The 19,910-nt window shown below is 35.8% G+C and overlaps 1 protein-coding gene across 2 annotated transcripts in view; it reads left to right on the top strand.

Annotated features, from left to right (window-relative positions):
• Positions 1 to 19,910, top strand: part of Stk3 (serine/threonine kinase 3) — a 254,561-nt gene that overhangs the window by 152,703 nt on the left and 81,948 nt on the right. For both annotated transcript variants that reach the window (XM_090339129.1, XM_090339128.1), the window contains exons 7-8: positions 8,324 to 8,461; positions 10,231 to 10,356. In XM_090339129.1, coding sequence (XP_090195255.1) covers positions 8,324 to 8,461; positions 10,231 to 10,356 — 264 coding nt within the window. The remainder of the gene's footprint in view (positions 1 to 8,323; positions 8,462 to 10,230; positions 10,357 to 19,910) is intronic.

The raw sequence follows: 19,910 nt of genomic DNA, 5'->3' as shown, positions 1-19,910 counted from the left end.
GGTCAGATCTGAGTTGAGAAGAATGAGGTAACTTTAATGTGAACTCAGATTGTACTGTGGTCGTTTTCTCCAGTGATTTGCCAAATTCACAATTCTATTTGTATCTGGAATTGGGGAAGCTGAGTTTAATATGGATGTTTGCCAATGATAGCAAATCTTGGCAAGATAAACTTGTTCTCTGTGTTTAATTATATAGTTTTATTATAAAGTTTTTTTGTAGATTTATTTGTAGGTATCTATTATTCTGTCAAGAATTTACATGGCTGCCACATATCTACTTTATTCTTTTGTACTTAATCATTTATTGTTAAGTCTCTGTCTTCTAAGAAGGCCAGCTTACAGTTTTATATATCTTTCCTAGCTATCTTCTTCTTTATCTTTGCAAGGATTTATAGGTCTTAAAGGTATGCAGGTATAAATCCTGCAGAAAAGTTGAGTTCTTAATTCATTCTATATTTATTCATTTATTTTTGCAATATTGAGACTGAACTTAGGATTTTATATGTGTTAGGCATGTACTAGACTGGAGTTAAAAGCCTAGCCCTGTTCTATATTTATTGAGTGCCAGTTCTGACACTGTTTTAGGCACTGAGATAAGGTAATGAATGAGAGTTTCTATCCTTTAGGTGCCTTTATTATAAAAGAGAGAAACATAATAACATAAAATTGCATCCAGTATTCATATAGTACATCTATGAAGAAAAGTGAAATAGGGCGAGATTGCTATAGAATGACAATGTGTTTGTGATAGCCTATACAGGATTATCAAGAAAGACACATAAAAGGAAGTTGGATGAAGTAGAAATAATGGAGGAAAATAAATGAGCAATACAGGTTTCTGGAAATAATGTTGGAGTTAGGAAAAATTGATATGAGAGTGTTTGGGGTATAAGGAACAACAGAGTTTTAAAAGGATTGATCTGGGTAAGAGGGAAAGAAAAGGAAGGATAAACCAGATGGAGAGCCATAGTGGTTTAGAGTTTTAGTAGAATCTCATAACTTATGAGTTTGCTAATCACATTTTACCAAGGTATAGGTTAAAACACTTCAAAATTGGAAAGACTGAAGAATCAGAAGGAACAGGTGTTATTTTCTCAGGAGTTTGGCCTAGTGGTAGAGTGCTTGCCTAGCATGTACGAAGACCTGGGTTTGATTCCACGGTACCACATACATAGAAAAGCCACAAGTGGTGTTATAGCTCAAGTGGCAGAGTGCTAGCCTTGAGGAAAAAGTCCAAGAACAGTGCTTAGGCCCTGAGACTCCAGGACTGGCCAAAAAAAACAAAAAAAATTATATGAAGAAAAATCTAGCTCAATACAGATATGTGGTTAGATAAGGGAGAGTTTTAATCACTTTTCTATATACACCAAAACTCATCGGTGCTGGTTTTTTAGAGGTTAATTTCAGTGTTAGAATATGAAACCTAATATATATATATATATATATATATATATATTTTTTTTTTTTTTAACCAGTCCTGGGCTTGAGCTCAGGGCCTGAGCACTGTCCTTGGACTTTCTCAAGGCTAGAGCTCTACCACTTGAGCCTCAGCACCACTTCTGGCTTTTTTCTATGTATATGGTACGAAGGAATCGAACCTGAGTCTTCTTGCATGCTAGGCAAGCACTCTACCACTAGGCCAAACTCCCAGCCCCAATAGTGAGTATTTTTATCTTGTTACATTAAAACCTATTGTTTCTTTTATTTTGAATACAACTTTTATTTTGTGATAATTGGAGGTTTTACAACCTGTCTGGAAATTCTGTTTTACTAGATTACATAGATCTGTTAAATTTGACATATTGTGTAGTATCAAAAGGCCATATTTGTTAGTGTTATCACTTTTAATATCAGAAAATTTTCCAAGAATCGGGCAGCTCCTAAATTCATGGTGCAGAATTGAAAAGCAGAATTTTCATTTGGGATCTTGAATTTCATTTTGACACCAAAACTTATCTGTTTTCCTCATTTGGTAGGCCTGTGCAAACATTTTGTTTTTCCCTCTTTTTTGCATTGCTAGGAATAAAATCCAGAGCCTATCATGCTAGACAAGTGTTCTACCACTGATCTATATCCACATCTTGTGATGTGTGTGTGTATGTGTGTGCGTGTGTGTGTATGTTTGTGCATGTGTGTGTGTGCACTTGTGCGCACGGATATGCTTCAGTGGGGCTTGAACTTGGGGCTAGGTGCCATCTCTGAGCTTTTTTGCATAAGGATAGCATTCTACTACTTGAGCCACAACTACACTTCTAGTCTTTTGGTGGTTAATTTTAGGTAAGAGTCTTACTGACTCCTGTCCAAATTGGCTTGGGACCTGGGATCTTAGCTTTTTAAATAACTCCAGCTGGGCAAGTCACCAGTGTTGACCACACCTCTATTTTTTAAAAAAGATACTTCATATAAAAAGTTGTGATTTAGCTTGCAACTTAGTCATATATATGATTTTGGTGGAGATAACCATTGAACTTTTGTATGAAATAGTTTATGCATTTCCTGTTTTATCACACGATGTGTTAGAAAGATGTATACTAAAAAATCAGTATTTGATTACAGTGAATTTCTCCTTCTTTCCTTTCTCCTTTTTTTTGTTGCCATTTCCTCTTTTTTCATCTTTTCCCTCCTTTTTTAAAAGATAGGTTTCTATTATTCAGATTGGCCTTGAATGCTTAGGCACAGGTGTTTTTACTACTTGACTCTCACAGGTAGTCCTTTTCTACTTTTTTCTTCATGGAAAGTGACTTTCTAAAAAATTGTGAGTTGTTGCCAGACAGTAAAGAATGCAGTCATTAGAGTTGATTCCAGTGCCTCATTTGGCACCAAGGGCACCAAGATGCTTTCTCAACTTTAGTGCCAAGATATTTGAAAAAAAAAAAAGAATATTTCCAAGTTTTTATGAAAATAGGCCTGCCCTGAAAAACTCTTAAAAGGCAGTCCTGTAAAAGGATCAGTGAACCACATTTCGTGAACATCTAAAGAGAAACATTATGTTTTACCTCTTAAGAAGGTCCTTATATAAGCTTGAGTACTAATTTTATTATTTGGCTATATCTTTATCACGTGGTTTCAATCTCTACTCAATATAGTACTGTTACAGCATGCTAACCATCTAAAGTTAGTCTAGCTACAAGCTAAGGTACAGTCTCTGATAAGATTATTTTAGATACCATCTAGACTGTTCAAATTCCCCAGCTTATTCACAGTTCTGATTTAAAGGTTCCTTCATTTCCTCTGGATTGATAATCCACTGGAATAACTAAAGAACTCAGAAAGCAATGGAGCTTTGATTATAGTCTTATAAAATAATACAAAACAGGACCAAATAAAGAGACCTGTATACAGGTGTGTACAAAGAAACACAGATCTTCTGTACCTTCTCCAGCATTTTCCTGGGGCCTTAACTAAGTAGATATGATTGATTAAATCTTTGACTGTGTGTTTGAACTCAGTTTTCAGTTTCCCTTCCCCAGAGGTCAGTCTTCTGAAAGTCCTAGTGGATCAAACACATGGTTGTTTTTTCCCATGACCTGCTTTTATCCTGACTGTCTGAGCTTTACTGGTGAGTCACTTCATTAGCATAACAAAGACAGCCCCAGAAATGCCTGAGGTTTTAAGGAGCTTCTAAAGTATTTAGAAACTTCAAAAGTGGTGTGTTAGACTTTTAGGTAAGGAGAGCTGACTGTTGTTCCCTCAATGAGATGGGGTAGCTAGTATTAGACTATCTTAGATTATGAGGTACCCTGAAAAGTGCCCAGCATGTCCTGATGGCATCGTAGCACGACTGTACTAGCTTTGTTTTGCACAGTTCTGAAAACAGTGATATTTTCTTCTTTCTTCCTCTTTCCTCATTTGTCTTCTCTCCTCTATGGATTTGCATGTGTTTTTTTGTTTCTTCTGTGACAACCACAAACTTAATGATTTACACAATACAAGTTGATTATCTTGTAGCTTATTCTATAGGTTAGAAGTCTAATGCTGTGTTACCATTCAGGGTTGTTAGGACTTTCTGGAATTTGTGGAGGGGAGTTCATTTCCTTGTCCCTTCTAGTTTCTAAAGCTGCCCATATGGCCCTTAGCTTATGGCCCTCTTTCTTTATCTTCAGAACAGCTGCATTTGGGGAATGCTTCAAAGAAGCACACAATTCTTCCATAGTTGTATTTCCTTGACTTTCCCACTTTTCAAGACTCTTGTGATTACACTGAACTTCTGTCTGGCTGAATGTCCATCTCTCCATCCAACCTTTTCCCTCTGTTTTTTCTTTTTCTTTTTCTTTTTCTTTTTTTTTTTTTTGCCTGTCCTGGGCTTGAGCTCAGGACCTGAGCACTGTCCTTGGACTTTCTCAAGGCTAGAGCTCTACCACTTGAGCTTCAGCACCACTTCTGGCTTTTATTTTTCTATGTATGTGGTACCAAGAAATCGAACCTGGGTCTTTATGCATGCTAGGCAAGCACTCTACCACTAGACCAAACTCCTGGCCCAAGAGGGCCACTTTTTGGGGGGTAGAATCTCTTATAATTTGCCTTTATGTGAACCATTCAGCAAATTTATCTATTTCTCTATTTTCTATATTGCCTTTAATCTAGAAGTTAGATCTACATTAGGGCAATCCAATAGAAAGTTCTATATGGATTGAGATTTCCTAATAGATGAACTGAACTGAAAAATATGATAGCTACTATCCATGTGATAGATACTATCCATAACGTAGGGCACATCTACACCTCCTTAATTCACATTCTAAGTTGGCAAATTGACCTCCATTTGGCAGATAAATAATTATAGATGTTCCTCTACCTAGAGATGAAGGAAATTTTGAGTTCCTGCTCCCAACACTTTAGTCATTGCTTAGAGACTATATTCTAGGAATGAGTTTCACTTCAGACTACTGTTCTTTCCAAAACCTTTATATTTGTATTTGAGGTAGTGGTGATAAAAAGTTAGTATTGTGTTTTATCTTAATATCCAGAAAACCTCTAACTTTCTTTTCCTTTTTTTCCATTTTTTCAAAACAGTAATTTATTATTTGTCTAACTAAATTTTGACTCCTAGATTGCTAAGCAGTTAGGATCAATCTTTTATACCGTAAGGGGGCTCTTATAATTGCCTAATTTAACCATTTGTTTTATATGAAATTAAGAAATAAAACACAATGGAACCCTCATAGTTAGGCAAATTAGAACCCAAGACAGTTTTTCTCAGGTCCTCTATTGGGTTCATTGTTGTACTGTTGGCTCTCTTCTTTATGGTGTTCCTCTTTTCTCCCTCTCCATCCCTCCCAGAAATTCTTAGAAAGCACTGGTTGATTTTTTAAATTTATTTTTAAATTTATTTTTTAAAATTTATTTTTACTTTTAAAATTATCGTTAAGTGTACAAAGGAGTTTCAATTCCTGTGTACAGTGGGTCTTGATCAGTGTTTTTATTTGCTTTAAAAACTTGCTACTTACTATGTGTGCTGTCGAAACAGCTATATTTGTTTAGTTCTTTGTAGCTTTATAAAGTGCCTTTTCATTCTTTATCTCATTTATTTGTTATGAAGATATCATTTGCCCATATACCTGAGGTTTTTAAATAGAAGCATGGATTTCTTTGTGATCTTCGCATGACCCTCGCTTCTGTACACTCACAAATCCTTAGCTTCAGACATCTGTGTTGACTCATTCTGTCAAGATTATAAATTCAGGCATTCTAATGTCTCAGTTCAAGCTCTTTCTACAACTTTAGAATCCTGGAGTCAAAGGCATGAAATTCCAAACAGGATAATAACTAGCTGTTTTGTAGCACCTCTACTGCTGTGATCAGAGAAATTTGTTTTTTGTTTTTTTTTTTTAAACTTAATCTGAGGTTCAGTATGTAGTTAAGCAACACATTGTGTTGAAACAAATACAGGATAATCATATAATTTATTGTACTGAGATTCTTCAATCAAAATAGTGTTAGAGATAAGATAAATTATATGGCTGTAATATGTGTCTGTGTGATTTGGTTGGTGGTGACTGAGTTAGTTTAAGGCTAGACTTATTGCCAAAACTTTCTGTAACAGGGGCTTATTACCTAAATAGCTTATATAAAATGTGAACATTTCTAATAAGATCTTTTGTGATTCCTGAATAGTTAGTTCAACGTCTATGAAAAATCTGTTAGTTTGATATTGATTTTCTAAAATTTATAAATGGAAGTAATGAAGCATTCCAGAGAACATTTTGGTAGATCAACTGTTAAGAATTATTTATTTGATGTATATGCTCAATACTCATGCTTACTTAATGCTTATTTGAGTGTAAAACATGACATTTACATGTACTTTGTGGTAGTACTGGGTAAATAAGAGTTAGAGTTAAGCTCTTTATCTCTGGATTTCTAATAACTACTGCAGAGGTGAACCTTATATGTTCAGATTATCTGAAGATAAAAGTGGAACTTATTGGCTCAAAGTTCAAAGGAGAGAAGTCCAGCTACAAGGACATAAATCACTGAATTGTTATCCACCAGTTTGTAACAAGTACAAGTGAACAAGCACATTTATCTAGACAATCTGGTATCTCTTACCTGAAGTTTGAGGTCATTCTACATAGGGGCTTATTTAGGTACTTTGAACTCCTCTGCAGAGATGAGAGTTCAAATTTATTTTCATTTTCTAATGTGTGCTGCTGCTGTTAACCCCGTTTTGTCTACACTGAAAGCCTTATTAAGCTCTAACTCAACTCTAGTCATCTGAGATTAAGTTGTTCAGACACAATTTCATGCTCTGCTACTCTGTTTGCTGTTTGTTTAGTATATGCTTATTTTTCTCCACTATGAGCACTGAGATATTTATACCATTTTAAAATCTGTGATAACAAGGCTTATTACCAAGTCAGGTAGTTACAAAGAACTGAAAGGACTATGTGGTAAAATAGATCATCAATCAGATTGGAAGAGATCCATGCAAAAAAAAGAGAATATATATCTCAGTTAAAATCAGCCTAATTTCAGTAGATTCTAACCATACAAGAATGTGAACTTGATATTGTCTAAGTAGAATAACTCAGCTCATGCTATTTGACCTATCACTTTGCTACTCCTAAAGTACAAAATTTTTTTTCTTTTTTCTTTTTCTTTATTTTTTTTTTTGTGGGTGATGGGGCTTGAACTCTGGGCCTGGGTGCTGTCCTTGAGCTCTTCAGCTCAAGGCTACTGCCCTATACCCTGAGCCACCGCCCCACTTCCTATTTACTAGTGGTTAATTGGAAATGAGTCTCACTGTCTTTAGTGCCTGGGCTGGCTTTGAACCACGTTCCTCAGATCTCAGCCTCCTGAGTAGCTAAGATTACAGGCATGAACCACCGCATCCTACTAATTACAGCATTGTTTGAACACACAGAAAATGGCTTTATAACTACTTATTGTTTCATTAGAAGGTACTAATTGTTTCAATACTGCTTTTTGAAGACTATCATAGGCATAATATGTGTAATGTGATGCAAGATATGTATGGACATTCTCAATCTATTCAAGGATTTGTTCTTTTTGAAGAATAATTCATTTCACTGATAAGATGATTAACTTCTATCTTAAAATCAACATACTTAAAAGTACTGACTGTTTTGCTAACAGAAAATCATTTGAATCAATTTCCAACTTAAAACCCACTGATTGAAGCCAGGCCATGGTGTCCCATGCCTGTAATCCTAGCTTCTCAGGTGGCTGAGATCTGAGGAACATAGTTGAAAGCCAGCCGAAAGACTCTTATCTCCAATTAACTACCAGAAAACCAGAAGTGGAGCTTGACTCTAAGTGGTAGAACACTAGCCTTGAGCAAAAAATGCTCAGGGACAATGTCTAGGCCCTGAGGTCAAGCCCCAAGACAGAGAAAAAAAATCCATTGATGGGCTGGGAGTGTGGCCTGCTGCTAAGAGCACTTGCTTAGCATGCACAAAGCTCTAGGTTCAGTTCTTTGGTATCACATAGGCAGAAGCCAGAAGTGGTGCTATGGCTCAAGTATAGAGTACTAGCTTTGAGAAAGCTCAAGTCCCAGGAGGAAACCCATTGATAATACTTTGTAGTAAGTGGCTACAGTCCAGAGACTTATAAAAAATAATAGATAAAATAAGGAATGATGTGCTCAATGAGCTACAATTCAAACAGAGTAAATTTAATGGGAAATAATTACATTAGTAGCAGATGGACTTGTTTCCTGAATTATAATCTTAATAGAAATATGAGAACAGCTTAAATTTGTATCTGAGATTTTGAATATGATAAAATGTAGATAAAGAGATTTGTTTGTTTAGTTGTGCCATTGTGATTCTTACTTTGTCTCTGAATGTCTTCTTTGTACTAGGCTATTTTTATGATTCCTACAAATCCACCACCAACATTCAGGAAGCCTGAACTTTGGTCTGATGATTTCACCGATTTTGTTAAAAAGTGCTTAGTGAAGAATCCTGAGCAGAGAGCTACTGCAACACAACTTTTACAAGTGAGTGCTTACTGGGGAAGAATTTTTTCTGAGTACCTTTTGTCTTTTTGACATTGACCAGAAAAAACTCCTTTGAGAGTATGGTTAAAACTCCCCCTCCTTCTCATATTTTCCCTTCCTTCTGTATACTTTCTTTGTTTCCCAAGAGTGATCTTATGACACTTTCTTTTCTTTGTTGTTAACTTTTGTCTTTTTTAAATATGTGTGCTGATCCTGCGGCTTGAACTTAGTGCCTGGGCACTGTCCTTAACCATTTTTTGCTCAAGGCTAGCATACTACCTACCACTTCCAGATTTTTGCTGGTTAATTTGGAGGTAGAGTCTCACAGGCTTTCCTACCAAGGATGGTTTCAAACTGTGATTTTTAGATCTCAACTTCCTGAGTAGCTAGGATTACAGGTGTGTGCCACCAGTGCCTGGCATCCTTTGCTTTTAAACCTGTTTTAAAACAAAACTTCAAGTCGAGTGCAGTGGCGCATGCCTGTAATCCTAGCTATTCAGGAGGCTGAGATCAAGGTTTATAGCCAGCGTTGGCACAAAAGGACTTAAGACTCTTTATGTCCAATTAAGCTGTAGAAAATGGGAAGTAGAGCTTGGCTCAAGGGAAGGTTGGTAGCCTTGAGCTGAAGAGCTCAGGGACAGAGCCCAAGCCAAGTCCATCCCCATAACCCCCCCCCCCCAAAAAAAAACCCACCTTCAATGAATTCTCTATTTTATAGTTTTTTTCTTGGCTTTTCCTTATGTTCTTTGACTCAGTATTTCCACATTAGTTTTTAGTTGTACTATTAGGTATTCATGAATATAAATGAACTGCACATGAGGAAATTTTAAATATAAAAGTGTTAAGTTCTATAGACTATGGTAACATAGCACTGTAGTAAATTCACAATGAACAGTACAAAGACAGGGGTATAGTAGACTGTACTAGACAAATACAGTGGTTTTCTTACAAATTATTATATGGCTTGTAGTGGTAGCTCATAGTTTTACCAAAGAAGCAAACAAAGTAAGATATAATAGGAGATTTCTAGACCTTTTTAAAAGAGATGCAATTCTATTGGTTCAGTTTTTACAGTGTTGATCTCATTTCTGTTAATGCAGGTTGAATACCTCATATCTAAAATACTTATGGTCACAAATATTTCAGATTTCAGTGTTCTTGGGAATATTTGCATAGACTATTTAATCTGAAAATATGTCCACTTATAAAGATTAATAAATACAAATTTGTTTTATATGTAATATAATTACTAGTCCTCAAAAATATTTAAATTATTTTACCACCTAAGGTTACCCTACTTTTTGATAAGTGTACATTTAAGAATAGTAGCTTTATTGGGCTAGGAGTTTGGCCTAGTGGTAGGGTGCTTAGCTACCATGCATGAAGACCTGGGTTCAATTCCTAGGTATCACATACACAGAAATAGTAGGAAGTGGTGCTGTGGCTCAAGTGGTAGAGCTCTAGCCTTGAGAAAGCCCAAGGACAGTGCCCAGGACCTGAGTTCAAGCCCCAGGAACAACAAAAAAAAAATAGCTTTATTAATGGAGTTACATTTTTATGTATTTGTTTTAAGATATTTTAAAGGCAAACTGAAAAATATATTTTCAGAAGCATTCAAAATTTTCTGTTCTAACCAACAGATTTAGTTGTATTTCAAAAACAACCCTGACATCTATGATACTTGCTTAGTATTTACTAATGTTTTAAGATTTTTTACCTACAATTCAGAAAGAGGTTTTGAATTTTACAATTAAAATTTACTCTTCCAGCATCCTTTTATCAAGAATGCCAAACCTGTATCAATATTAAGAGACCTGATCACAGAAGCTATGGAGATTAAAGCTAAAAGACATGAGGAACAGCAACGAGAACTGGAAGAGGAAGATGAAAATTCGGTTTGTAATTATCCTAAGAAAGTTTGCTTTTTACATTTTCTGAGTTATTTTTCTATAACTTAATCTTATTTCTTAAAATATTATACAAGTGAGCTATATTATTTTCATCTTTTTAAAAACCTTTTTTGCATTAAATGTTATTCTTTTTAGATATCCTAAAACTGATAGTAATGGAATAGAATGTTGATATAGTAGCATTCTATGGTAACTAGTAGGCAATTAACATTTATTCTCTGATGAATAAACATCTTGGAATTTGGACAGTATTATGTCATATCTTCTAAAACTTAATTTCACCTGATTACCAGTTATGCAAGCCTTGTTGAATATTTGGAGAAAATGGAGCCTTTATTTATTGTTGGTGGAAATGTAAAATGGTACAGTCTCTGTTGCAAACAAACTGCTGTTTTCCTAACAAACATAAATTTAAGCCAGGCGCTGTTGGTTCATGCCTGTAATCCTAGTTACTCAGGAGGCAGAGATCTGAGGATTGAGGTTCAAAGCCAGCCTGGTCATAAAAGTCCACAAGACTCTTATTTCCATTAATCACCCACCAGAAAACAGGAAGTGGTGTGGTGGATCAAAGTGATAGAGCACTAGCCTTGAGCTGAAGAGCTCAGGGACAATGCCCAGGCCAAGAGTTCAAGCCCCACAGCTGACAAAAAAAAAAATCCCCAAACCAAAAAAACTATAAATTTAGCATAACTGTACACTTCTACTCCTAAATTCATACAGATGGTACACAAATGATGGTTCAACTTTTTCATCTTTACTATGGCATAAAAACATGCATATAACCATTTCTGTTTTGCATGTTTAAGGTATTATTAAAGTAGTCTGTGTTTTTTTCTCAATTAGTGAGTAGTCTAAACACATGTATGGTAGGTTGGGTTAAAACTGATGCTTAATACATACCTGTGTTAAATTTAAGGTAGGGAGGATGTTCCACCATTTCTTGGTAGGACTCTGAAAAAATTGTAGACCAATAACATATCAGGTCTTGTGATTTTTTTTTTATAGTTCAAATAAGCATTTATTCTCTGGAGTAAATATAATATTTCTGAATAACACTATTATGTTCATTGTTGTTAATTGATATTATAAGAAAAAATTATTATATGATAAAGTGATGTGTTGACTAATACCTATTTTGCTTAGATTATATTTTCATGCAGAAGATTTCATATATCTTTGATTAATCATTACCCATAGGGTAAAAATTCACATGTGTATATATATCTATAGCCATATGCACATGCATTTTTAAGAACAATGAGATGTGTAGAATAGTGCTTTCACCAGTAGTAAGACTATTACTCATGTTGAAATCTCAAAATTTTATGTATTGAGTTTATACTGTTTATTTCTGTGAGATTCTTATGTAAATTTGCCTAACTAAATTTGATTGCATAATACTATGAACAAATAAAACAACTAATTTCTTTCTTTTTTTGGGGGGGGGTGGGTCATATGGCTTGAACTCAGCCTGGGTGCTGTACCTGAGCTCTTCAGCTCAAGGCTATCTACCCCTGGGGTTGGGCATTGTTCCTGAGCTCTTCTGCTCAAGGGTACCACCTGCCCCTTGAACCAAGCCCCACTTCCCATTTTCTGGAGAATAATTGGAGATAAAAGTTTCAGGTCCTTTTGTTTCTGGGCTGGCTTTGAACCTTGATCTCAGCCTCCTAACTAGCTAGGATTACAGGACTGAGCCACTGCACCCTGCTTAAACAGCTAATTTCTTATATGCTTTGTAATTTACTTTAATGACCAATTTCTATTATTAAATGTTACTGTTTTTTATTTGAAAGTCAAAAATTGATGCTTATTTTTGGCCACATAATTACAAAGTTTTATATAGGTTGGTATGAACATAGAGTAGTACCTTTCCTTATTCCTATTTTAGATTATACTAATTTATCTGTCTCATTCAAAGTATAAAAATGCACTTTAGTAAGTTATTATTATTTAAGTGTAATTAGTTGTCATCTAGCATTTAAATGAATTTATTATTATTTTTTTTTTTTGCCAGTCCTGGGGCTTGAACTCAGGTCCTGGGCACTGTCCTTGAGCTTTCTCAAGGCTAGCACTCTATCACTTAAGCTACAACAGCACTTCCAGCTTTTTCTGTGTATGTGGTACCAAGGAATTGAATCCAGGGTTTTGTGCATGTTAGACAAACGCTCTACCACTAGGTTATATTTCCAGCCCTGATTAATGGCTTATTGAAATACTACACAGGCTTTTGAATGTTTAAATATGTATGTAGTAATAAGGTTTGATATTTGCTGCCTTTCGAGAGGTGTAGTTTGGAAAGAAAGATCATAGTTTGAGACTAGCTCAAGCAAAAATTGGGCAAGACCCCCTTTCAGCCAGTAGCTAGGCATGGGAACACGAGCCTGTCATTTCGATGTCATCTCATCTTGTCCCATCTGGTCCAACCTTGGCATAAATGTTCTGTTCAGCATAAATCTTCATGTTTTTGTTATAAAATATGGAACAAATGGCAGCCTACAATATGGGAGGATCTCCCATGCTCATCTATCAGAAGAATTAGTAGTATGAAATGACTGTTCTGCCACAAGCAGTCTAGTTTCAGTCCTCATCAGAAATCCAGTGACCTTATTCATAGAACTTAAAAAGTCCTAAAATAACACCTACCACAGAGTTATAATAACAATAACAGCATGAGACTGGTACAAAATGGGCAAGTAGACCAATATTAAACAGAATAAAGGTCCTCGAAATGAGTCCACCTGAAAAAGGAGCCCATACCATACCTTAAAGACTGACTGTTTACAAATAGTATTGGGAAAATTGGACATCCAAATATGGAGGCTGAAACTATTTTTCACCTAGTGATTTCAAATTGGATCAATAACCTTCATTTAAGACTTCAAACTGGGGCCAGGAGTTTGGCCTAGTGGTTAAAGTGCTTGCCTAGCATGCACGAAGACCTGGGTTCGATTCCTTGGTACCACATACATAGAAAAAAGCCAGAAGTGGTGCTGAGGCTCAAGTGGTAGAGCTCTAACCTTGAGAAAATCCAAGGACAGTGCTCAGGCCCTGAGCTCAAGCGCAGGACTGGCAAAAAAAAAAAAAAGAAAAGAAAAGAACTTCAAACTGAAAATTCTTTAGGAAAATATAGAGAAAACACTTGAAAATACAGGCATAGGCAGGAAATTTATTAATACAATCCAGTTGTTCAGAAAATGATAGCAAGAATTGATGAGACACATCCCATCAACTTTAAAAGCTTCTACATAGGGCTGGGAGTTTGTGCCTAGCATGCACAAAGACCCGGGTTCGATTCCTCCGTACCACATACATTAAAAAAAAAAAAAGCCAGAAATGGTGCTGAGGCTCAAGTGGTAGAGCTCTAACCTTGAGAAAGTCCAAGGACAGTGCTGGGGCCCTGAGCTCAAGCTCACGGCTGGCCAAAAAAAAAAAAAAAAGCTTCTACACAAGGGAAACAATGTGAAGGAACAGCTTAGGAAATGGGACAAAATCCAGTTATCTAAGAAGAGACTAATACCCAAAATGTGTAAATTATAATCCAACCATTATATGGACACAGACGAAGTACATGTGGCTAATAAATATATGACAAAATTTTCAAAATCCTGAGCCATCCCAGAAAGGCATAGCAATGCTACATTTTGGCTTGGTGCCAGTGGCTCATGCCTGTAATCCTAGCTACTCTGAAGTCTGAAATCTGAGGAGTTCAATTCAAGATTCAGGAAAGTTTATCCATTCTTATCTCCAGTTGTACTCCAAAAAGTAAGTAGTAAAGCTGTGGCTTAAGTAGTTGAGTGCCAACCTTGAGTTCAAAGCTGTAGCACTAACACCAAAACAAAACCAAAAACTACATTGTGATTTCATCTTACCCCTTCAGAATGGCTCTCATCAAGAAAAGAAATAAGCAAATGCTAGTGAGGATGGAAAAAATGATACACATTTTTGGTAAGATTGTAAATAGTCCAACCAGTACAGAAATCACAAACAAGGTTCCTCAAAAAACTAACCATAGAACTAATATATAATTCATCTCCACCATTCCTCAGTGTATCCAACAAAATCTCAGTGAGCATACATTAAATATAATTGCATGCCCATTTTTAATGTACTACTATTTACAATAGCCAAGTTATGGAATCTAGGTGCCCACCAACAGATGAATGGATAAAGAAAATATGGTGCAAATTGGGAGTAGTTTTGTTCAATGAAATTATGCTAATAGCAGCAAATGGACAGCTGGAGATTATCGTGTTAAGTGAAATAAGCCTGATTCAGAAAGAAAGATTTCTTATTTTCTCTCATATTCAGAATATATTTTCAAAAGAAAAGGGAAGGGGGGCTATTTGGAAAGAGTGATAGAACAAGTAGGAGGCGAGCTAAAGGGCAAGAAAGGGCAGTGGAGTGATAATGACCAAACAAAATAATGTGCTCCTCAACTGATGACAGCACCTGAAAGAGTAAGCATTTCTGAACTTTTTCCTTTCCTTTATTTTTGTTGAATAGGGCTTTAAATCAGACTATAGGATAGGCCTTGTTAGTCTAGGAAACTTTAATACCTGGCTCAGAAAATGATGGGTTCTAAGTGTAGGACAGACTATGCTTGGATCCTGATTTGGATTCCATTTCCAAATGATTCTTAAGTCCTTGAGCTAAGTATATCCGACTGTTTCAGTTTTACCACATGTAAATAGAATTGCTATCTATGGGACAATACTTTTTAAGTAAATTATATTTTTTGCACATACTATACTCAGTTTAGCTTTCATTTCTATTAACATTACTTTTTTGGGTGGTGTGGGGTCATAGGGCTTGAACTCTGGCCTGGGCACTGTCTTGAGTTCTTCAGCTCAAGGTTAACCACCCTACCCCTGAACCACTGCCCCACTTCCGTTTCTAGTGTTACTTGGAGATCAGAGTCTCACGTTCTTTAGTGCCCCAGCTTTGAACCTTAATCCTCAGATCCCAGCCTCCTGAGTAGCTAGGATTACAGGTATGAGCCATCACTACTGCTTTTGCTAGTTTTGTTTGTGCCATTTTTGTTTTTGTTTTTTTCATTAGTTATTTCATTGCTTGTCGGATTTGAACCAGATTAAAAATAAACTTCAAGTTTCAAGTATTTTATAACAAATTTTAAAGCTAAGGGTATGGAGAGCTAGGGGTATGGCTGAAGTGTTAAAGTACCTGCCTAACAAGCTTACAACTCTGAGTTCAAACTCCATTACTATTAAAAATTAAATGACCAATGACTTAGACTTACAAATGTAATTTTAAACTTGAAAGAGTAAGAGCAAAGAAAAAATTATAGACATTCCTAAATAATATTATGCATTTCCACACTCAGTAGGAGCTGTGAACTATGTGTAAGTCCAAATATAGTTAATTTATTAGCATCTTACTTTTTTTTTAATTCATTTCTTCTTTAGCCCTGTGTTCTTTTCCAGCTGTCATCCTCAGCCTTCCCTTCAAACTCATTCTGAGAATTTCACTTTCTTCTCTTTTATAACTAACTAATCCTCTACTTCCTGGATTGAATTTCTTATTTTGATCAGCCATATTAATCTGCCTAGTAGTTTCCTAATACTCGTGTTTCATACCTTGGTAGATTTGAGTATAAATTTTAAAATCCCTTTTGAAGGTCTTGTTTTATTTCTTTTTCCAGCAGAAATACTAATATGATATAGGTACCAACTCTGAATGTTAGGATCTTCAGATTCCTCCTGCTATTTAAAACTTTGATGATCATATGTTTTGTGTATATCTTTAAAAATCATTATGTGTATTATCTTTTACATTTTCTAATACCTTTGAAATCTGGGTAGTTTTTTTCTTGTTAATTTTTTATTGTCTTTTTTTTCTCGGTTCATAGAACTTTTTTTTAGTGGATTGATGGCATTCCTTGATTCATCTTTTATTTCCTTTGTTTCCATCCTCTGTCTCTTTTTCTGTTTTTGTTATTTGTGTGGTTTTCTTAAGTTTCTTCAGTCTCTCTATATTTTCTCACATTGAATATTTAATTTTGATGATATCTTCTTTCTCTTTATTGTCATATTTTCATGATATTTTTGAATTTCCATTTGCTTTTTGGTGATCTTATGTTTTTATCTCCAACTTATTTTATGGACTTTTGGAAATTCTCTGCATAAGAGAAATAATATATCTTGCTGTAAATGATGTTAGGGTTCACTATAATTTGCATTTCCTTAGATCTCTTTTTGGGGTGGAAACAGTACTAGGTATAGAACTTGAAAGTACTAGGTATAGAACTAGATATAGGGCTTGCAATTGCTATACAAGTGCTCTACCTCCTAATCTACACCCCAATTTTTTGCCTTTTTAGTGCGTTTCAGGTAGTCTTGTGCTTTTATTCAGGCCAGACTTGGACTATAGTCCTCCTACCTTCACCTCCTGTTTAACTGGGACTATCAGTATGCACCACTGATCCCAGCTTTGAGATACTGTAGTGCCCAGGCTGTTCTCCAACTACCATTCTCCTTTCCTCCAAATGAACTTGAATTGTGACTTCTTGCAAGTTTAAGATGAGTGTTTTTGATTTGCTGAGGTTATTAGCACTTACATATTTGTTTTCTAACTTCCAAATTTTTGGACATCTACTGTTTGCTGTTTTCCCTTACCTGGGCTCTTTGTCTTTGTAAGTTTATCATTTTCTGTACCTTTATTGTACTTTGAAAGTATTTTTAGGAGGGACATGTATAAACTTTTTTGTTTTTATTTTAATGAAAATGCTTGTCACTTGTTATTTCTTAGGTGGTTTTCAGTTTGTATATTGTTTGTAATATGATACTTAGATGATATCCTCGTAAGTAAATCTATAAAATCTCTATGTACTTCAGTTATTAAAAATTTCTTCAGTACTCAGAAATTAACAAAAGCCACAGATATAAGATAGTCTACAGTTCTAGCCTGTCCTATCCAGTTATGCCAAAAACGTCTAAGCAAAGAAGAAAACATTTCTGCAAGGTAGCATTACTAGCCATCAGGACAATTAGGGCAATTTATACCAAATTTGTAGTTGATAAGAAAAATAATGTCTCTTCAATGGGTAGGGGGGGCAATATCTAGTCGACAGTGGATTCCTTAATATCTGTATCTGTGAAGTCAGCATTATTTACAATTCATCTTGGTTTTATTTGGCCCGTGACGTTTGCTGGTTGTTTTCCAAGTTTGTTCAGTTTGGGGAATTCACTTCGTCAGTGTCTGCTAAACTGTGATACTATGAATTAGCTCTCTTCTAGGCTAGCTTGGTACCATATTGGTTTCTGTTGAGAATTCTCATTTCTTCCTTTTATTTGGTTATCTTAAAGATGAAGATCTCTTCAGCATGGTGGGAGGTTTATGTTGTCAGTTTGTGTTTACATTAATTTTTTACTTAAGAAGACTTGAATTTCCCCATTTCTTAGTCTTTATTTCTAGTCCAGACCCTGGGTTAGTCCTTGCCTAGTAATTGGGCTAATATGACACAGACCAAGCTTGACTTTGGACAACTGAAAAATCTTTGAGATAATGTAGATCACATTCTTTTCCAGATTATAAATTCCAGAATTGTGGATTCATCAGACTAGTTGCTGTACTCAGACAGATATTCGTATTTAATATTCAGCATTAACAATTCATGTTTCTATCAACTTTCACTGCAGCTTTTTTTTTTCTTTTTTTTCTTTTTGCCAGTCCTGGGGCGTGAACTCAGGTCCTGGGCACTGTCCTTGGACTTGTCTTCCAGCTTCTTCTGTGTATGTGGTACTGAAGAATGGAACCCAGGGCTTTGTGCATGCTAGGCTAGCACTCTACCACTAGGCCACTCCCCTACTAACAGTGCAGCTTTTAAAAAAGAAAACAGTATATGATTGCTGTTTCCACGTATGTTTAAAAAAATTTCAGTGCCCTTCAATACCTGTGCCCTTGGTCATGATTATAAATAAACGTCTTTTTATTCTAGCATGTCATGGAACATGATTGGAAGCAATACCTTATGATTTAAATCTCCATACGTATTGCAGGAATAGCTTGCCTGATAGGAATACATTTTGGCAAATAGATTTTTTAAAAATATGTGTTAATGTAATTGCAGATTTTTTTAATTAAACAATTTGCAAACAGATTTCTGCAGCAGGTAAATTCCAGTATTAAGGTTTTTGCAGTAGTTTAAGGATTGCTCATGGAGAGTGCGACATTTCCCAACAGCAATTGAATCGGCTATGTCAGCAATGTCCTATAAGAAGAAAGAACTTGTTTCCTAGGTGATACTCGAAGAAACCCCCAAATATCTAGTGTGAGTTGACTAAATGACATCTATGTTTGTTCAGATTTACTGTAGATAGCTGAATTGCCTATTGGAAGTCTACCTTGTAAAAAGGTATGGGTTGAGTATAGTGCTCTTTTCATGAAATGAAACTTTAAAATCTAATGTTTTAATATTACCATAAAACATGTATAGTTATTTTGTGATAGTGTTATAAATATCAGTTTTCTTCTTATGCTTTTATTAACTTTATAGGATCAGCATCTGTTCATTGATTCTCATTGTGTACAAGTAACTGTGTAAATTACCAAGTGGAGAAGGCATCCATTGTCCTTAAGAAACACTTTTATAAAATATAAATTCTTTTTATAAAAAATAATGATTTATGAAAGAGAACAATTAATCCTATTAGACTTATTTAGAAAATATGAGGATAAGGGGAATAATAGAAGGGATGAATGTGATCTGGTTATACTGTTCATGTGTGGAAATGCCACAGGAAGCTTCCAGTAACATTTGCTATTGAAAGTCTTAATAAAAAATATGGCACAATAGATATAATATCTTAAATGTCTCCCCTTAAAAAGTATAAGTAGCAGCTGGGCGCAGTGGCTCATGCCTGTAATCCTAGCTACTCAGGAGGCTGAGATCTGAGGATCAAGGTTCAAAGCCAGCCTGGGCACAAAAGGACCTGAGACTCTTATCTCTTAACCACTGGAAAATGGGAAGTGAGGCTTGGCTCAAGGGTAGGGCAGAAGCCTTGAGCTGAAGAGCTCAGGGACAATGCCCAGGCCCAGGGATAGGATGGTAGCTTTGAGCTGAAGAGCTCAGGGACAGAACCCTGGCCAAGCTCAAGCCTCATAACCCCCCCCCCCAAAAAAAAATATAAGTAGCTACAGATTTATTTCTGACACATTAAGAGTATGGTAGGAGCTGGGTGCTGGTGGCTCAAGCCCCTCATGAGGATCATGAGGATCTAAGCCAGCCAGGGCAGGGAAGTCCCTGAGACTCTTCTCTCAATTAACCACTAGAAAACCAGAAATGTCGCTGCGACATGAAGTGGTAGTGCACTAGTCTTGAGATGAAGATCTCAAGGACAGTACACTGGCCCAGAGTTCAAGCCCCACGGATCTACAGAGAAAAGAGAGCATGGTAGGTTCCTAGAACATGTTATCAAGTATGTGTAAATTGCCAGCTAATGGAATGTTAGTCATTTGTGTTTGGTGCCCTCTAGTGGGCTTTTTTTGTAAACTGCTTTAACAACACAATCATTTTCAAAGGT

The sequence above is a fragment of the Megascapheus bottae genome, chromosome 9 (genome assembly GCF_031878675.1).
Source record: "Megascapheus bottae isolate mThoBot1 chromosome 9, mThoBot2.hap1, whole genome shotgun sequence".
Taxonomy (NCBI): domain Eukaryota; kingdom Metazoa; phylum Chordata; class Mammalia; order Rodentia; family Geomyidae; genus Megascapheus; species Megascapheus bottae.
The sequence above is the reverse complement of the archived record's forward strand: the minus strand, read 5'-3'. Positions and strand labels throughout refer to the sequence as shown.